Raw genomic sequence first — 20,708 nt, forward strand, 5'->3', positions numbered from 1 at the left:
TCAGGGGTCATTTTGCCATTTTTGGCCTTTTTCATGCTGGGGCTGGGTGCTACGTCAAGGAAGATGTATTTAGGCGACATCCAGCCCCGATTGGGCTGGTGGAAACTATGTCTCTCTCCCCTCTCTCTTTGAATGGTGCCATCTGAGGGGGGTGGGGCCACATGCTGAGGCATTGTCCACCCCCTTTCTCGACGCTCAGATCTCGGGGTTGTGACTGGGGCAAGGTGCCCTCCGGCTTGGGTGCGGCGCCTCCCTGCCGTCACTCTCTGGGGTCCGCATAGTAGCGTCACTGGGTCCAGTACCTGACGACGGGACATCGATGGGCCAAGGAAGTTGTTGGGTGACGGTGGGGTGAGGTGGCCGAATGGCACCGAGCTGGTGTCCAAGGGCCTGGGTCTTGGGGTGGGACCGGGGCAGGCGTCTTTCAGCCTGACCTCCGTGCTGTCTTCTTTTTCGCCTTTTTAGGTGGCCTTTGGTCACACGGAGGCTCCCTACCCTCCACACCAGCAGCCAAGGTGGTGGCAGGCGCCAGCTGCTGGGCCTCAACGGGGGCCAGGTTTTGGGTTACTGGAGGGAGAGGGGGCGGCGTCGCCGGCTGGGGCGTTGTCACCACCACCAAGGAGGTGCCGAGCCGGAGCTTAACCTCCCCTAATAGTTGGAGGTGGGGGAATAAGAGCTTCGTGGGGAGGTAGGGCAGGAAGTTTGATAGAATGTTCCTTTCGGCAGTGACCTCAAGAGGGTCCTGCCTGCCATGCAGCCCTTCTCAAAGACAAGGCGAACTGCCTGCTCGGCACAGAGGAAGAATAAGGCTTTGCCCTACATCTTTGAGGCGGCCACAATGACCGGGTGGCTGACAACCCTGGTCATTGCGCGTAGGCACTCTTCGATGGTCACGGTGGAGTGGGCATAGAATTTCACCCCCAACTGCCAGGTGAGCAGTCAAAATAGCGGACGTCCGGTGGCGGCATGTAGGAGGAAGTCGCACATGGGTGGCTCCTGCTCGAGGCTTGATTTCTTTTAATTCAATGCCCGGTCCCAGGGACAATTTTTCAAATTGCTAAGCTGACCATTATAAGTGCAGGAAGACATAAGGAAGGAAGGGGGTGTCCAAAAACCAAAAGAAAGCTGCTGTGAAGAAGGGGGCGAGTGAAGGTTCCCATCGAGCGAAATGGTCAGCTTGGCAATTGAAAGATGGCCAAAGTTGTGAGAGACACCTGGTCAGGATAGGTACGTGGAACGTGAGAGGTTTGGGTACTGGCAGCTAGGTTGGAGGGGTGCCTCCCGAAGGTGATGGGGGAGGACCAGACGGGGTTCGTGAAAGAAAGGCAGCTATTTTCAAATATTAGGAAGTTATTAAATGTAATCATGACACCGGCTGAGGTAATGGAGATGGAGGTGGTGGTTGCGCCAGAAGCAGAAAAGGCATTTGATCGATTGAGTAGATTGCGAGTATTTGATGGCGGTTTTTTAGAGTTTTGGGATTTGGCAGAGATTTGGGGACAGGGTACGGCTATTATATAAGGAACTGATGGCGAGTGTCTGCACAAACAACATGAGTTTGGGGCACTTTGTTCTGCACCGGGGGATCAGGCAGAGGTGCCCTATGTCCCCTCAGCTATTTGCATTAGCGATAGAGCCTTTGGCCATCGCTTTAAGGAGCTCGGGACTGTGGAAGGGTGTCTCGAGAAGGTGAAATTTGAGCTGAGGGGAATGAAGGAAAGGTTCGACAATTCATGGGGACTGTTTATTATGAACTTTCAAGAATTGGTTGCCATTGAACATTAAGGGGGAAGGGGAGGGTTGGGGTGATTGCTGTTTTTGATTACATGGTTTACTGATTGACTGTTAATGTTTTACCTGGAATGCACGGGTGGATGTTTTGCTCTGCATATTGAGGGGGGTGCTGTTTTTGTTTGGGGGATTGCTATTTTATTTGTTTTTTGTTTGTTTTTTCTTTTGTTGTTTATTTGATGAAGATGTTGAAAATGAGGAGAATAAAAAGATTTTTTAAAAAATGATCACAGCCACATCCAGCTAGGAAGTAGAATTCTCCCAGAAAGCAGAATTCTCGGCTCGAAGTTGCTGATTTGAACACCTCAGAGACAAGCTAAGTTGAACCAAAGAAGGAGTCCCAAACATAAAGATAACTTGTGGGTGGTAACTATTTGCTGGATTTATCTCATAGAGTTATACAGCACAGGATGATAGTTTTGGAACAAAGGACATTTCTCAGAGTTCAGGGATGTAAATGGATGGGAATGGCTTTAATTCTAGAATACAGCATATGTGTGCAGCCATTGTTGTAGTTAAGTGTACTTTTGTTTTGTATTGTGCTCTTTCTTGTGTGTTTTTCCTGTTAATTAATCTGCTTTTACTTGAGTGGTTAAAAAAAAAATGGTGACGGGCCACAGGGAGGGTGGAGGCTTTGGAAGATCCTACCCCCGCATAGGTGGCCTTGGAGGGCCCCGCCACCAGCGAAGATGACATTTCCATTGGGGAACTTGCTTTGCCCACTCTGCTGTGGCTTTGGCCATGTTAATGAAAGGAAAAAGGTGGGGGGTGAGATGAGTTGCGTATTCCCCACCACCCCCCCCCCCACCCCCTGGAAAAGGTAAATGGGATGTGGGGAAGGGAAGTAGTGGGGGAGGGGATGTGGAATGAGGGTGAAGAGGGATCACAGGGGGATGCGGCATTGCAACTGTTGGTGCAATGAATGAGGGTGCTGGTAAGCTGGCAAGGCTACTCCTCCCAGTGCAGTCGATAGGCGAGAGGACAAGGGGTGGGGTAGAGTCTTCAGCCCGGGAGGGGCCTAGCAACAAAGTCCTGGTCAGCCCTTTCCCGCTTCTGCCTTAGGTTTTCTTTGGGAGGACAAGTGTGGGCGAGAGTCTTCAGCCCTGAGGGGGCCCAGCGCGACACAAGTCCTCCGAGTTCCACTTCCACCTTGGGTGTTCAGGTGGGATGGGGCAGAGGCTTCGGCCTAGGTGGGGCCCAGCAAGGCTAAACTCTACACAGTTCCACTCCCACCTTGGGTACTGGGTAGGAGGACAGAGGCGAGACAGAGTCTTCAGCCCAAGGGGGCCCAGTGATTCCACAGCCCACGAAGGGTCCACTCCTACCTTGGGTGCTGGGTGGGGGGGACAGAGATGAGGCGAAGACTTCATCCCAGGAGTGCCCAGACCGCGAAGGATCCATGCCCGCCTTAGTTGTTTGGATGGGAGGACAAGGCGGGGCAGAGCAGAGTCTTCAGCCCGGAAGTGGTCCAGCAAAACACAGGCAGCTCAGCCCCACTCGACCTCAGTTCCCAAAGAAAACACCGCTGATGTGAACAGGCACCAAGCCCTCCTCTCCCTTTCTTGCAGCGAGCGGATCCCCTCCCTCCTTCCGCTCCTCTCTCCTCCCCTCCCTGCCCCCTCCAAGCAGACAGGCAGGTAGAGAGGCTTATCAGCAGCAAAGAAGAAAAGGCTTCACCTCTACCTCTCCCTTCTTCCCCAGGCAGCAAATGCCTTCTCTCCTTTCCACCTTCCTCCTTCCTCCGGTCTGGTAGTCAAGCAGGTAGACAGAAAACCAAACCAAGGGTAAAGCAGCAGCAAACAGAAACCAGGGGGTTCGGAAAATGCGATTGGGTGGAGAATCGGTTCCGATGCCTAAGTCGCGGCGAGCGCTCGCCAATTGGACACCAAATCGCTATTCTCCGTCACCTCGACAGCGGCATCAATGCATTCCGGAGCACAGGTACAGTAAACACTATTTGTATTTCAATAGCGGGCCCGACCCAATATTCTCTGTGGCCTCCGTGATTCTCCGCCTCTGATGGACCGAGTTCCCAATGGCACGGTTCACTTGTGCCTTTAAAAATCATGAAACCATTACCGATAAGGGAGAGAGAGGAGGCCGGACACAGAGAGGTGCGACTGTGGGCTGCTGGGCCGGACACTTGCCGGGCTGGCTGGGGTGGGGTGTCCTTCCAAGTCCGGGGGGGTGGGGGTGATAGGGGAATGGGCTGAATGGCCGGGGTGACCCCCCAGGGGACTGGGGCGGTGTCCAATCATGGACCGCCATTGCCGCGGCTTCCAAGACAGCCATCTTGCTGCCTACAGACCACCCATCTTGTCCTCTGGTTCTGCAGAGTGACACTGGGAGTATGGGTACTCCCATCCCCCCTGCACCCACCCTCCACCATACCCCTCCCCCATCCGGCTGCCACACACTGGCGAGGCGTCACACGGCCTACTCAAGGGCATTGCCCACAATAGCCCCTAAGCAGTGCCGGACAGAGGTTGTGGAACATACTGCTGGCAACAGCAGCGCCATCCGAAGGTACCCCTGGCATCAGGGATGGGTGCCAGGGCCAGAGTCCCCATGATGCCGGGCACCAACAGGGCCCATGGTGCAGGGATGATCGGTGGAACATACAGGGCAGAGCCCGCAGTGCCAACTGTGGCCACCATATAGCCCATTGGTCCTGGTTGGGCATGGGGGTAGGCACCATCTAACATGTCAGCCGTTCACCCCCTGCAGACAATGGATACTGGAATTCAATTAGCAATTGTTGCCTTCCTGCTAGTCGCCATAGTCCTGGGGGATGCCCTACGGCTGTACGAGTTGCCGCTGCTTGAGGAGGAGTAGGAAGCCATAGCAGAGGAACGTGCAGCAGCGGAGCGTGCAGCTGCGGAGCGTGCCACAGAAGAACAGGAGGCAGCCGCCCAGGATGGAGAGCCGGCTGCCCAACAGGCCGAGGAGGATGAGGTGCAAAGGAGACGCCGCATGAGACCTCGTATGTACCGTCAGCGCCCGTCATTCGAGGACCTTTTGGACCGGGCATGCCATTGAAGACTTTGGTTGAGCAGGGAGACAGTGCGACATATCTGCCAGATCATGGCACACCTGGCACCATGGGGGTATGGGGGAAGGACGCCCGCCCCTGGTGGCCATCAAGGTGTCGGTCGCCCTGAACTTTTACGCAACGGGGTCCTTCCATGCGCCGAGTTGGGACTTGTCCGGGATCTCACAGACCTTGGTGCACAGGTGCATCCATGCCATCATGGATGCCCTATAGCCGCTGTCGAGGGCTCAATAGATCCACTTCAATGTTGACCGAGCTCACCAGGATGCCCGGTCAGCACGGTTCGGCTCCATCGCCGACATGCCCTGGGTCCAGGGGATGAGCAACCGGCACTGCTGGCCGGTCTGTACAGTGTTGCTGGTGGCGCTGACCACCTCTGCCACCTGCGCCCAGGCACGATGAAATGCGGCAGCAGGCAGCTGCCTTCCCGTGCCGGGGTATATGGTTAGCCGCCTCTCCTCCACCATGTCTAGGAGGGTCTCCAGCTTAACGGCGGTGAAGCGTGGAGCTGTTCTCCTTGCTGCCATCTTGTTGGCTGGGACGGTGTGTATGGGGAGTGAAGTGTGTATATATGACTACAGCTTGTCAGCCTCCTGAGTGTCAATTGCAAAACCGGCGAATGCGGCACCGTTTTTCATTGGAATCGATTGTGTTCCACGTGACGCCGGTGCTAGCCCCTCAACAGGAGCTGAATCGGTCCAGGTGCGGTGCCAGTTTTATTGTTGTGGAATCCTGCGCTGGCATCAACGCTTAGTCTCAGGAACGGAGAATCCCGCCATAGGTCTTGAAACAGCTTTGCAGCAAAAAAGCAGGAGCATACAAAACACAAACCCTGCAGCCACATGGGAGCTGTGAAGTGCTCACATGACTCGGATTGCCAATTCACCATTAGCAATAACCTTCAACTGTGAGACCAGCAGCCGCCATGGTCAGTGGGAGTTAAAGTGACCTTCACCATGTTGCCATGGATGGAGCTCTGTCACGCAGGTGTTCGGTGGGACAGACAAGCTGCAGCTCGAGTTGCCCTCGTTAAGGTTATAGATTATCTGGGGGGTGACATACTGGGCCCACAGGTGCTGGACCATCCGCCACCCAGCCAAGGGGCAACTCCCAATGATGGCGGGCCCACCCCATCCCCGCGCATTGGAGTAGTGCCCCCAGGCTGACTGCACGATTTCAAAAATGGCTACTCACCTCCTCGAATCCTCACAGTAGCCATTCCGCTAGCTTCACCATTTTAAACAGGTGTACTCAATGGCTCCTGCATGACTGCTCGCTGTGGAGGTGGTTAGATCACAGGTGGCCAATCCATAGGGAGTCCTTCCCCTTAATGGTATGGAAATTGGGCTTAATTGGTGATTATTGGTTTCTCGCCACAGCGCTTCGCAATCCGGATCTCGCCAACGGGAATGGGGTGGTTAGATCAGAAAGCTATTGGTACTCAGTGTGCTTCCCAATTTCAGCCTGCTATCTAACCGACCGTCCCACTTTCATGGCCGGTGCGATACGACTGGTAGATCGCGGCCCCAGACAACAGAGAGGGAAAAATAATCAGAAATCTAGACCTTTACACTGTGCCAATGACTCTGCTGTGTGTAATGTTGACTCAAACCAAGCAGTAATGCCCCCTGAAGTAAATAGCAAACTAATGTTCCGTATCTAGGATTATGTAAAGTTTAACTTGGGTAATCATGCTCAAAAGGCAGAAAGCCAATGATGCACTGTTGTACACTTATGTTTGATCTAAGTTTCATTCTAGCATGTTTCTAGCTTATGAGGAATAGCATTTGAAAGAAATAATGAAGGTCTTGAACACTTTGAAGATTTCAGTCCCAAGTCCTGCCTGAAATGTAATTAAAAAAATTAAAATGAGAAACGTTTACTAAAACATTATATGTAGGCATGGATATTAAACCTTACCTTTGCAATTAGGGACTGGATTACTCCATGTTCCATTTGCTAAGCAGTATATTTCTTTGACTCCTTCAATTTCCAGTTCTGAAGAACTGCACTCAAATTGTAGGGCAGAACCAAAGGGAAAATCTTGGTCAAGATCAAATGTCGCTGACGCAATGATCGTTACATGTTCAGGTTCTTTCACAGAGGAACAGGTCTGCACTGCAAAACAAATTGATATTGCAATAACTGTAATAAATCGATGCTATACCATTGTTGCCAAGTTATTTAAAACCTTTTTTTTAAAAATCCTGCCGGTGTCTCCAAAGAAAATGATGCTTGCAGTATCAATAGCTGTTTTTTGATATAAATGTTTGCCATTTTCAACTGCAATGTTCGAATTCCAGCTTATTTCCAATTAATATCATCTGATTTAATAGTCAAACCACTGGAAGAGATGCAGTGGGTGCCATTTACAATTTTGCCTCCTGGCAAAGTTGGTTACCCGCCCATTAGGGAACCTGCAATGAAAGTGAGTTGGGTTTGATAATAGCTGGGTGATTTGCTTTGTCACATTGCTACTCATAAAGTAAAAGTAAAAATTACCCCTGATTGATATTACGTGGCACTTGAGTATGAGAATTTATGCAGTGGTGACATGACGACCATTGTCCACTAATAGGATAAAAACACTCATTGTCCACTCAAATACTTTCTCCGCTGTACAAACATTTATATTTAAAATGCCACATCAAAGACAGCTAATCCCTTGATAACCTCTGAAAGCTGTCAGTCAAATGTAAACTTACAACTCTTTACTGTGATAATGACCATTTATGGAAACCGTTGTGCAGAAATGATATTATAATGATAGCACTTAGCGTTATATCAACAAACAGCATTTGATTCTGCAAACGTCAATTTTTTTCAACTCTGGGACACCAGCAGAATTTAAAGAAAAATAAGGGCAGAGGATTTAAATAACTTGACATTTCCACAGACCTTACCCTCCTTTTATGAGCAATAAGTCGAACACTCCAGCAAACATGGGGTTTGTTTGAACTTTGCACTGAGTTCAAATGGCCCTGCAGGGTTTCAGTATCCTCCATGTGGGAGTCAAGTCTCACCCTACATTCCCCTACCAGCAAAATAGGATCTGTTGGAAATGAGGCATGATTTCTGGTTCTGGGCTCCCGGTCCATTTTGGATAAGTCGTGGAATCTCTACAACTCTGTTAAAATCTAGGCCCATGTTCCCAATGGTACCATTAGGGATTAGTATGTAAATGGTAAAAGGGGTGTGTGTAAGGGAGAATGGGGTGGTGATGTGAGTATAGAAGTAACAACCATTTAAGAAAATGAAATGTTGATAATGCAACAAGCAAGTGTAGAAATAAATCAGAGCAATGTGAGGGGTAGATTTTGGAGGAAAAGCAAATGAGAACATGATGGGCTGCAATCACACCGCCATAGTTTCAGTACTGTGGCTGCTTACAAATTCCAAATGGAGACGTGAAGTGCATAATTGCACTGCAATGATCATTCAGGACTTTAGAAAAAAAACAAAGGTGGCAGTTGGGAAGAGTGGAGATAATCCTGAGGAGATAATTACCACGGTTTTGAACTTTATATGGGACCAAACTGGAGGATTGGGGCTCATTTAGTTTTGTGCTAGCAATTATGGAACTTCTTTTTATTCACTTATGGGATGTGGGCATCGCTGGCTAGGCCAGCATTTATTGCCCATTCCTAGTTGCCCTTCAGAAAGTGGTGAGTTGCCTCCTTGAACCGCTGCAGTCCTTGAGGTGTATGTACACCCACTGTGCTGTTAGGGAGGGAGTTCCAGGATGTTGCCCCAGCGACAGAAGGAGCGGCGCTATATTTCCAAGGGTGGTTAATGACCTGGAGGGGAACCTCCAGATGGTGAGGTTCCCAGGTATCTGCTGCTCTTGTCCTTCTGGATGGCAGTGGTCATGGGTTTGGAAGGTGCTGCATAAGGAACCTTGGTGAGTTACTGCAGTGCATCTTGCAGATGGTACACACAGCTGCCACTTTTCGTCGGTGGTGGAGGGTTTGAATGTTTGTCGAAGGGAGAGCAATCAAGTGGGCTGCTTTGTCCTGGATGGTGTTGAGATTCTTGAGTGTTGTTGGAGCTGCGCTCATCCAGGCAAGTGGAGAGTATTCCATTACACGCCTGACTAGTGCCTTGCAGATGGTGGACAGGCTTTGGGGGGGTCAGGAGGTGAGTTACTCGCCGTAGGATTCCTAGCCTTTGATCTGTCAGGTAGCCACAGTATTAATGTGGCTAGTCCAGTTCAGTTTCTAATCAATGGTAACACCCAGGATGGTGATTGTGGGGGATTCAGCGATGGTAACGAGATTGAATGTCAAGGGATGATGGATCCTCTCTTGTAGGAGATGGTCATTGCTTGGCATTTGTGTGGCGCAAATGTAACTTGCACATGTCAGCCCAAGCCTGGCTATTGTCCAGGTCTTGCTGCATTTCGACATGGACTGCTTCAGTATCTGAGGAGTCGCGAATGGTGCTGAACATTGTGCAGTCATCCACAAACATACCCACTTCTGACCTTATGATGGGACGGAGGTCATTGATGAAACAGCTGAAGATGGTTGGGCTCAGGACACTACCTTGAGGAACTAAAGAAGGAGTAAAATTTTGACTAAAATAGCAAGTTTCATGAATGAGGTAAGTTTGATAATGATGCAAGGGTGAATGGATGTGAAACAGAATAAATAAGAGAGTGCGCCTGATCACATTTGAGGAGCGGGGGCAGCGGTGGGGGGTAAGGAAACTGGAAAAGATGAATGTTCAGACATACAGAAATTCCTTGTTCTCCAGTTTGGAGATCAACACTGAGGAGCCCAAGTGGGCAATAGTTCATCAACATTTTAATTTATTTTGAAGCAGAGACATTTTGAGCTGACCCTGCTCTCAGTGATAACCTTATAATACCAAATGGGATTTTTTTTAATTATTCATTTTTACCGGATGTGGGATTGACCATGCTAAATTGCCCCTTAGTGTCCAAAAAAGGTTAGGTCAGGTTACTGAGTTCTGGGGATAGGGTGGAAGCATGGACGTGGGCCTGGATGGTGCTCTTTCCAAGGGCCGGTGCACATTCAATGGGTCGAATGGCCTCCTTCTGCACTATAAATTCTATGATTCTAGACCACCATTTGTTGTCCATCCCTAATTGCCCTTGAGAAGGTGGTGGTGAGCTGGCTTCTTCAACTGGTGCAGTCCATATGACTTAGGTACACCCACTGTGTTATTGGGTAGGGAGTTCTGAGACTTTAACCCAGTGACAGTGAAGGAATGGCGATATATTTCCAAGTCCAGGATGGTGAGTGACTTGGAGGGGAACATGCAGGTGGTGGTGTTCCCATGTACCTCCTGCCCTTGTCCTTCTAGATGGTAGTGGTTGTGGGTTTGGAAGGTGTTGCCCAAGGAGCCTTGGTGAGATCCTGCAGTGGATCTGGTAGATGGTACACACTGCTGCTACTGTGTTGGAGGTAGTGAATGTTTGTGGAAGGGATTAGAGCTGCACTCATCCAGGCAAGTGGAGAGTATTCCATCACACTCCTGACTTGTGTCTTGTAGGTGGTGAACAGGCTTAGGGGAGTCAGGAGATGAGTTAATCGCTGCAGGATTCCTAGCCTTTGATCTATTCTTGTAGCCATGGCATTTGTATAGCTCGTCCAGTTCAGCTACTGGTCAATGGTAACCCCCAGGATGTTGATAGTGGGGGATTCAGTGATGCTAATCTCATTGAATGTCAAGGGACAATGGTTTGATTCTCTCTTATTGGAGATGGTATTTGCCTGACACTTGTATGATGCGAATGTTACTTGCCACTTGTCAGCCCAAGCTTTGATATTGTCCATGTCTTGCTGTATTTGCATGTTGACTGTTTCAGTGTCTGAGGAGTCACAAATGGTGCTGAACACTGTGCAATCATCAGCGAACTTCCTTATGAATCTGACTTATGATGGAAGGAAGGTCATTGATGAAGTAGCTGAAGATCGCTGGGCCTTTGACATGACTCTGAGGAACTCCTGCAGTGATGTCCCAGGACTGAGATAACTGACCTCCAACAACCACAGCAACAATGACTACGCTGGATTAGGTAGCGGCTTTTGCAGCTTGCTTTTTTAAAGTTGATACCTCTGTCCGCAGCCCAGCTGAGACTAGACAATATTAAGGTAAGGCTAACCCCTTTCTATCTTTCACCAATGGTAAAGAAGAGTACACATTTATGTAGCACATATATGGTAAATAACCAGACAATTATTAAATAAATAGATATTTATGGAGTCTCTAGTTACTATGCTACAATTATCTCTAAAAAGCATGACACAGCTTTTTAAAAATGCTGGGCGGGATACTCCGTCCCGCCGCACTAGATTTCTGGTGTGGTGCGTCGTCGGGATTCTCTATCTCGCTGGCTGGCCAATGGGGTTTCCCATTGTGGGGCAGCCCCACGCCGTCGGGAAACCCCCGGGCTGCCGCCGGAACAGAGAATCCCAACGGCTGAGAATTCAGCCCGTTGTCTTTACCTTCACAGTATGGAACAAGACCACTCCACCCATCGGCTTCACAATCACGGTAATTTTTTGTTCCCACCATCTTGTACCTTTAAAAGGAAGCAAGAAAATATGTTTCTTTTTTTTTTCGAAAAAAAGAAGGATTTATATCTATTTATTTATTATCAATTGGAGAGCCATTTGGAGGCCAAATGGACTCCTTCTGTGCCATAGCAATTCTGTGATGACACTTTTCACAACCACAGGGACTCTTCACAGTCAATAAAGTACTTTCTTTCAGATACAGTTAGTGTTCTAATGTAGAAAATTTGGTAGCCAATTTGCAGACATCATAGCCATGTAATCCATTTGCGTGATATTAATTGAGGGACATGTATTGGCCAGGACACTTGGTGCAGCGCTCACTCAAGTAACTGAAGAGTCATAGAATCCCTACAGTGCAGAAGGAGGCCATTCAGCTCATTGAGTCTGCACTGACACTCCTGTCGTGTTGGCTGTTCTGCTGCACAAATGATCCAACACGGCTGTAGATGGTACAACTCTGTTTTATTGTCTAAACACCGGTTACAACTAACTGCTGGCTTGGGTACATGCTTCACCAGCTAACCTGTGGACCCAGCCCTATCACTATCTTAGTGAGGCACTCAGCACATGGTCTATGTCTGAGTGGCACGCTGTGAGCTCTGTGCTCTGAGCTATCTCCTGGTAGAATGAGCGGAAACTGTGGTGGTCCCTGTTTTATAGTGCGTGTGCTCTCATTGGTGATTGGCTGCGATGTTATGTGTTGGTCCAACTGCTTGTCCATCAGTGTGTGTGTGATTGCACCATGATATGCTGATGTGGATATCATGACACCTCCGAAAGAGCATCCTATCTAGGCCCCCTCCCCCACCCTACCCCTGTGACCTCTTTAAAAATTAAGGCGCAATTTGGCATGGCCAATCTGCATAACCTGTACATCTTTGGACTGTGGGAGGAATCCAGGGGAGGGGGTAGCAAAGTGCATTGCAACGGGTTAACTGCCCTAAGGATTGATGTTTGGCCCACTATGCAAGGTGGTCATGAATTTATCTGCTGTAGTAGTTATAATTAAATTTAGCTTTTCAAAAACAATTAAATGCACTGCTGTGTAGGTATACAATTTTTCACATTTCCTGTTGTTCTTAGAATGTTGAAAGCAGTTTTCCCTGTTATGCATATTATAGTGGTAGAGGCAGGATGAGGTACTTAAGTGATCATTAATAGACTAAAGGTTGATGAGCCTTTCCCACTCACTGGAGTATAGGAGACAGTTAGGAGCGAGCGGGAGGACAGCAGGCAGGTCACGCATTTAATGTTACAAGCTCCACCTATAAAGACACTGGTGATGGGTTGTAAAATTCACCCCATGCAGCAGTTAATGTCCCAAGCATCTGGAAAGAATATCCTAAGAAATGTAGTGACATCCTAGGAGGGGTCAAAGTCAGTGAGTGCACCCTCAAATGCCGTACCCAACCAAATACATCATTAGCATCAGCCACTGCTCCATTCACTACACATCATCACTCTCTATCAATAATCTCTCTCAATCCAGACTCATACCTAACAGCCATACATTTCAACCTCAAACACATAGCAGGCACTATTGCAAGATGTTTAGCCGAATGCTGCAGGGCTTTGCTCGAGTGGTTCACACAGCAGAATTATTCCTTCAATAGACAAATGGTCTGCTCTGTTCTGTTTCAGGGGGAAACATTATATACAGGCCATGCGTGAACGTGAGGGTTGTGAACCATATGAGCCATATTGTCAGCTTGTAAAGTAAAGTCAATGGGCGGGATTCTCCGTTTGCCGACATCGAAATTGCGAAACGCAATTGGGCGAAGAATAGGTTCCGACACCAAAATCGCGGCGGATGCCGATTTGACGGCAGATCGTGATTCTCCATCACCTCGACAGCATACCGGAATGCACTTACAGCATACACCGTTTGCATATCATTTGCAGGTCTGACCCTGTATTCTCCAGGGCCTCCGCGATTCTCCTCCACTGATGGGCCGAGTTGCCGATGGCACGGTTCACTTGTGCTTTCAAAAATTGTGCACCCGGCGTGGTGGCTGCTGAGGGAGAGAGAGAGGAGGTAGGACATGGAGTGGATCGACTATGGGTCGCCGCGGGCCGGGTACTGTCCCGGCTGGCTGGGGTGGTGTGGTAATACCAGGTATTGCAGTACCTGAGAGGTGGATGACCATTGGCTAGACCTAGGAGTCTACCATTGGCTAACGTACATAGCTCCGCCCTGAGAGGCGGAGTATAAGAACCAATGCCATCCCAGCAGCCTTCACTTTCTGTATCGAAGCTGCTGGGTACAGTTCTAGCTGATTAAAGCCTATTAGTTATGACTCACCTTGTTTCGAGAGTAATTGATTGTGCATCAGGTAGGGGCACTGCCATGGCTAGGGGAGGGAAGATGGAACAGGGTTAACAGGCCAAGTGGCCGGGGGGACCCCCCATGGGACTGGCACGGACCACCAGGCATGGACCGCCATTACCGTGGCCATCTTGCAGTACACCCACTGACCACCCACCTTGGCCCCTGGTTCTGCAGAGTGACACCGTCCATATGGGTGCCCTCACCCCTGCACCTCACCCTCTGCCACACACACCCACTGCACCCCCCATACCTGGCTGCCACTCATCGGCAGCCCACCCAGGGCAACACCCACAGTAACCACTACGGGGGCCACGGTACATACCCCTGGCAAGGGCAATGCCAGCCAACAGTACCCCTGACATCAGGGATGGGCACCAGGGTCAGAGGCCCCCACGGTGCCGGCCACTGACGGGGCCCGGGGAGCGGGGATGGGGGAGGCAGGCAGGACACATATGGGGGTAAAGTCCGCAGTGCCAACTGAGGCCACCGTGTAGTCTATTGGACCTGGTTGGGCATGGGGTTACGCATCATGCTAACATGTCGGCCTTTCAACCCTGCAGACAATGGATATTGGATTACAACAAGCAATGGTGACCTTCCTGCTAATCGCTGCAGGGGCCCTGCGGCTGTACGAGTGGATACTGCTCACGGAGGAGGAGGAAGCTGCAGCAGCAGAGCATGCAGCAGCGGAGTGTGCTTCAGCTGAGTGTGCCGCAGAGAGACACGTGGCAGCCGCCCAGGTTAGAGAGCCGGCTGGCTACCAGGCCGAGGAGGAGGAGGAGGTGCCAAGGAGGTGCCGCATGAGGCCTCATGTGTCGCGGACCACCTGTCATTCAAGGGCCTGCCGGACCGGGCATGCCGTTGAAGACTCTGGCTGAGCAGAGAGAGAGTGTGACGTATCTGCCAGATAATGGCACACCTGGCACCGCGGCCTGCTCACATAAGGTGATGGTCGCCCTGAAACTTTACGCCACGGGGTTCTTCCAGATACCGAGTGGGGTCCTGGCCGGGATCTCACAGAGCTCGCTGCACAGCATCACTAAGGCCCTATATTCCCAAGCGGCTCAATACATCCACTTCAATGTGGACCAAGCCCACCAACATGTCCGGGCAGCAGGGTTCGGCGCCATCGCCGGGATGCTCTGGGTCCAGGGGGTGATCGACGGGATTCATGTCCCCGTATGAGCACTTGCAGATGACAGGCCGCTCTACACAAACTGCAAGGGGTTCCACTTGATGAATGTGCAGCTGGTATGTGACCATGCACATCATATACGTCTGTGCCCGATAACCGGGAAGAGTGCATGACACCTTCATCCTGGCGCATTCGACGATTCCTGACATGTTTGAGACGCCCCCCCACTGGCTGGGAGATTGGCTCCTGGGTGACAGGGATTATCCACTGCGGTCGTGGCTGATGATGCATATCCAGAGGCCACATGCCGGCGTGGAGACCCGCTACAACAAAGCCCATGCAGCTACCAGGAGCGTGATCGAGCGGTGCTTCGGCCTCTTTAGGATGTGGTTCAGGTGCCTGGACCGCTCTGGAGGGGCTCACCAGGATGATGCTAAGAGGGCCGCCTGCATTGTGGCGACCACAACATCGTGCAGCAAAGGGCGATGGGTTGGAGGAGGTGGAGGAAGAGGAACACCAGGCCTCATCCAATGAGGAGGATGTAGGAGAGGGTGAGGATGGGCAGGACATGGGCCCAGGCAGGCACGGGAGGCCGCACAATGTGTGCGTCAAGGCCAAAGCTTGGGGAAGCTCCGATCGGCTTACAGTTCACCGATTGGGGGGGCGGGGGATTGGGGGGTTGGTCTTGTTTGACAATGTCTGACTCCTGTCCATGGTAGCACTTTCCACCGTCTACCTGAACGATCCCTGCGTGCGAGCTGGCCATTCCATCACGCGGTCAATTTGGATCGCTGGGATGACGGTGGTGGGGACGGTCGGGAGGGGGGGGGGGGGGGTGGAGCCCAGGCCACCCACAGGGTCCGCCCATTTCCTCCCCAACGCCTGCCCATTTTCCCCAATAATCTTAACGAACGGGAAAAGGAAATCATCCTTCCGTGCCTTCGACCCCATGGGTGCCATTTTGACCCCCCCACCTGCCCAGACCAGCCCACCCCTCACACCTATCAGACAGAGCACTGAGGCAGGTTGTAACGGTGGCAACAGATGTTTAATGTGAACGAATGTATACAGATTTGGGCTCGAGACACTATAACTAAACTGTGGACTGCACCCATGCCAGCTCAACTAGTGTCTAACTTCCTGGCCTTACGGACCCTGACGCTATGTCTTGGTGGTTCCCCAGATGGCTCAGCTGGAGTGGAGGCGACCTGCTGTCATTTCCGCTCTGCGGGTCTGGGTCCCCGTTGAGGACATCTTCTGGGGCGACCGGGCCAGGATGGGCCCTGCTGCTGCCGGGTGTCCCAGGTGACATGGTGCTGCCCCATTCTGCCCACTACCCACCAAACGGGCCAGGGACAGGAGGGAGGAGGGGTGGGGAGTCCGAGATGCTGCGGTGTTCCGGCTCCTCCCCTGCGGGGGTCACTGGTATGGGCCCCATCATCTCCTCCTCCTGCGGGGTGCCCGATGGCCCCTGGCTCCAATGGGCCGAGGTGCGAGGGGGGCTATTCCCCGAGGCTCCCCGCCATCTGGCGCTGCCAGTCTTGGTGGCCCGCTCTGGTCTCGACCAGGGATTTCACACTCGTGGCCATGGAGCACAGGGAGTGGACCATCTCCGTCTGGGACAGCGCCATATCACGTTGCGACTGTGCCACCACCTTCAGGGTTTGTGTCACATCAGCCAGTGACTGCACCATCTCCTTCTGGGACTGGGCACATCCCCACATGGGGATAAAGGGATCTTTTTCAGGATGGCAGCAGGTGGCTAATGGTGTGCCTCATAGGTCGGTGCAGGGACCGCAACTTTTCACAATACACATTAATGATCTGGAAGAAGGAACTTAAAGCATTGTTGCGAAGGTTGCAGGTGATGCAAATATCTGTAGAGGGACAGGTAGTATTGAGGAAGCAGGGGGGCTGCAGAAGGACTTGGACAGGCTGGGACAGTGGGCAAAGAAATGGCAGATGGAATACAATGTGGAAAAGTGTGAGGTTATGTACTTTGGAAAGAGGAATGGAGGCAAAGATTATTTTCTAAATGGGGAAATACTGAAGAAATCAGAAGAACAAAGGGGCTTGGGAGTCCTTGTTCAAGATTCTCTTAAGGTTAACGTGCATGTTCAGTCAGCAGTTAGGAAGGCAAATGCAATGTTAGCATTCATGTCGAGAGAGCTAGCATAAAGACCAGGGATGTACTCCTGAGGCTGTAAAGGCTCTGGTCAGATCCCATTTGGAGTATTGTGAGCAGTTTTGGGACCCGTATCTAAGGAAGGATGTGCTGGCCTTGGAAAGGGTCCTGAGGAGGCTCACAAGAATGATCCCTGGAATGAAGAGCTTGTCGTATGAGGAACGGTCACACATTCTGGGTCTGTACTCGTTGGAGTTCAGAAGGATGAGAGGGGGATCTTATTGAAACTTACAGGATACTGCGAGGCCTGGATAGAGCGGACGTGGGGAGGATGTTTCCACTTGTAGGAGACACGAGAACACGAGGGCACAGCCTCAGACTGAAACGACGATCTTTTAAAACTGAGATGAGAAGGAATTTCTTCAGCCAGACGGTTGTGAATCTGTGGAACTCTTTGCCACAGAAGGCTGTGGAGCCAAATCACTGAGTGCCTTTCAGACAGAGATAAATAGGTTTTTAATTAACAAGGGGATCAGGGGTTATGGAGAGAAGGCAGGAGAATGGGGATGAGAAAAATATCAGCCATGATTGAATGGCAGAGCAGACTCGGTGTGCCGAGTGGCCTAATTCTGCTCCTATGTCTTCTGGTTTTATGGCCAGCGCCTGGGCAATGCTGCCGACATTCCTAGCCATGGCCTGCTGTGACTGGGCCATGCTCAGGAGTGCCGCTGCAATTTCCAGGTGGCTCCAGGGCATGGTCACCTGTGAGGCGGCAACCCTTTCCTGGGCCTCGGCCAGCGCCTGCACAGAATGCCCCAGGCCTTCGTCATGCTGATCCATAGCCGAAACCGTCACCCCTAATGCCTCCACCGCAAATGCCATCTGTGCAGTGCTGACCTGGGTGGCACGCAGGGGCACAGTGCTGCCTACTCACCCTGGCTCCCCTGAGGAGGTTGTGCACTTTCTTCCGGCACTGCTGGCCGGACCGGAGGGTGTTGCTGATGGCGCTAAACGTCTCTGCCACCTTCGCTCAGGCACAACGAAAGCCAGTTTCCTTCCAAGGCCGGGGTACAGGGTCATCCGCTTCTCCTCCACCGCGTCCAGGAGGGTCTCCAGCTCGGCGTCGGTGAAGCATGGAGCTGATCTCCTCACTACCATCTTGTTGGCTGTGACGATGTGTTTGGGGAGTAAAATATGTATTTGCGGCTGCAGCTTCTCAGCCTCCTGAGTGTCACGAAACCGGAGAATCCGGCACCGTTTCTCTTTGGAATCGATTGTGTTCCACATGACTCTGGTGCTAGCCCCTCAATAGTAACGGAATCAGTCAAGGTGTGGCGCCAGCTTTGCTGTCATGAAAGTCCACAAATTCTGCATTGGCGTGAACACTTAGTCTCAGAAACGGAGAATGCCGCCGAATATATTCCCAGATGACCATAGGCTGCTTTCCTCTTTAAGGGGGAGAGCTAATTGGTGGTAATTTAACCTGAAGGTCACAACACCTCAAGCGAGGGGCAAGGTTGAGAAGGCAGAGTCTTCATGAATAACCTCAGCTGGTACAGTAATTGAACCTGCGATGTTGCCCTTTCTCTGCATCACAAACCAGCTGTCCAGCCAATTGAGCTAAACCAGCCCCCTTGGCCATTGTCACACAGCTTTGGTGGTTGTGATGAGCAATATGCAACTGGCACCATGGACTGCCATAGAATGAATGCATTGTGAGTGGTTTCAGGATACTAGACACTGATCCGCTAGATGCGCTGCTTATGGTCATGCATATCAAGGCAATGGAATCCCTTTTGTTTTGTTATGTTTCCTTTGTAACATAAGCAGCTTCCTTGTGTTACATTTGTCAAGGAAGGTCGAGACTTGTAAATAACTTCAACTCATTTATTTACACTATGTACACTTTTATAACTTGAGTTCGACACTACTGCTAATCCTATTGTAGCTACCTAAACTGACTAACCAGCTGCTGTCTTCCACGTGATGGGTGTGACAATGAATCAACCCTGTGCCTCTCCTCACTGACTGTCTCCACTGGCCAAAAGGGCTGATCATGTGTGTGGTGTACTTTATGTATCGGTTGGTGTAATGCCCCCCTGTGGTCGTGTCACCTCCTTGTGTATCGTGAATGTCCATTGGTCGCCTCCCATCTAACTTATCTATTGGTTGAGTGTGTGTGTGTGTGATGTTTCTGGTGCTCCCTCTAGTGTCTGTCTAGCTTACATGTATTTACAGTGATGCACATCACCACACCTTTCAGTTCAGGTGCATAGCAGAGCCAGCATGAGGTATATGCAAACAGTCAATGGCACCTGCACTAAGAGGAAATCTGCAACCCTTGCAAACCCTTGTGTTCAATCTGCCTACTTCTTTCTGGCAAGTTACCTCTCTTTGCATCGTGAGCTTCTGTGATCTGCCTTATTGAATGTCTGCAAATGTAAGATCCTGCTAAAACTTCCAGCAGCGAGAAAGGAGCTAGACATGTAAATGTTGATAGCTGCAGTCAGCTTCACAGCCACTGGCAACGCAGTCCTTTCCTGTTTTAAGGTTGGAGTTCTGGTTGCAGTGATTGGTAGATTCCAGTGACAACCTCCTTCGTGAAGTGCAGGCCTCTCAACATTGGTCATCATTGATGTTCAGATGGGTGATTGCTCCTTGAACACGGAGGGCAGAGTGGCCTCCTGCTGAGAATCTTATGATTCCTTCATCTCCAACAGCTTGTCTTGCCCTGGATGATCTCAGCTCATTCTCCCGTCATGCCAGTTTTCAAGAGGAAGGTTTATTAATTTACCCATGTCTGGGAGTAATTGTTCTTTGCAGAAGCCTTGAAGTGAACAAACAAAGTACCTGCCATATCACCACCTGCAGAATTTTGAAATTTTAAACAACTGAAGAAAAAGCCCAAATCTGTAGACTTGCAGCAACAGCCAGAATAACTCAGCCAGCAACTGACCGGTAAATAGTGGATGACCCCTTAAATTGCTCTGGTGGGGTGCGCCTGGTTGACTAGGCCAGCATTTATTGTCCACCTCCCTTGAGAAGGTGGTGGTGAGCCGCCGCCTTGAACCTTTGCAGTCCATGGGGTGTAGGTACATCCACAGTGCTCATAGGAAGGGAGTTAAAGGATTTTGACCCAACTACAGTGAAGGAACAGTGATACAAATCGGGATGGTGTGTGACTTTGAGCAGATCTTGCAGGTGGTGGTGTTCACATGCATCTGTTGCCTTTTTCCTTCTAGCTTGTAGAGGCCGTGGGTTTGGTAGGTGCTTTGGTGAGTTGTTGCTGTGCATCTTGTAGATACTGGTGCCTCTGCATCGGTGATGGAGGGAGTAAATGTGTTTATTTTAAATGTTTTTCTTGAGTTTTTCAATTTTGCAGAGTGATACTTTTAACGAATGATGTGTCTGATATTTACATGTTGTAATGTTTTTTATTTACATACATATTTCTCCCCTCCCTGCCCCCATCCCTGTCCCCTCGTTGGTAGCCCACTCTTATGGCGTGGGTGTCCTATTGCTGAGCTCCTATCCGCTTTTCTGTGGCTTTTGTTCTTGACCTTGTAGGTTCGGATGGGAGGGGGAGGGCTTCCCCCCCTCTTTTCCCTCATGCTTCTCTCTGTTCCTCCCCCTTCCCCCTGTGGTGTTCTTTGTGATTCTTGTTCTCAGGATGGATGTTGTAGTGTTCACAAAGACCACAGAAACTAATTTCATAAACAAAGCTAACATTT

At 50.6% G+C, this 20,708-nt stretch overlaps 1 protein-coding gene across 1 annotated transcript in view; it reads right to left on the bottom strand.

The window, feature by feature from the left end:
- Positions 1-20,708, bottom strand: part of LOC140426554 (complement factor H-like) — a 254,444-nt gene that overhangs the window by 167,726 nt on the left and 66,010 nt on the right. The window contains exons 4-5 of the mRNA XM_072511479.1: positions 11,317-11,393; positions 6,764-6,961 (exon numbers count right to left, since the gene is read on the bottom strand). Of these exons, the coding sequence (XP_072367580.1) occupies positions 6,764-6,961; positions 11,317-11,393 (275 nt within the window). The remainder of the gene's footprint in view (positions 1-6,763; positions 6,962-11,316; positions 11,394-20,708) is intronic.

Source organism: Scyliorhinus torazame, chromosome 7 (genome assembly GCF_047496885.1).
Source record: "Scyliorhinus torazame isolate Kashiwa2021f chromosome 7, sScyTor2.1, whole genome shotgun sequence".
NCBI classification, from domain to species: domain Eukaryota; kingdom Metazoa; phylum Chordata; class Chondrichthyes; order Carcharhiniformes; family Scyliorhinidae; genus Scyliorhinus; species Scyliorhinus torazame.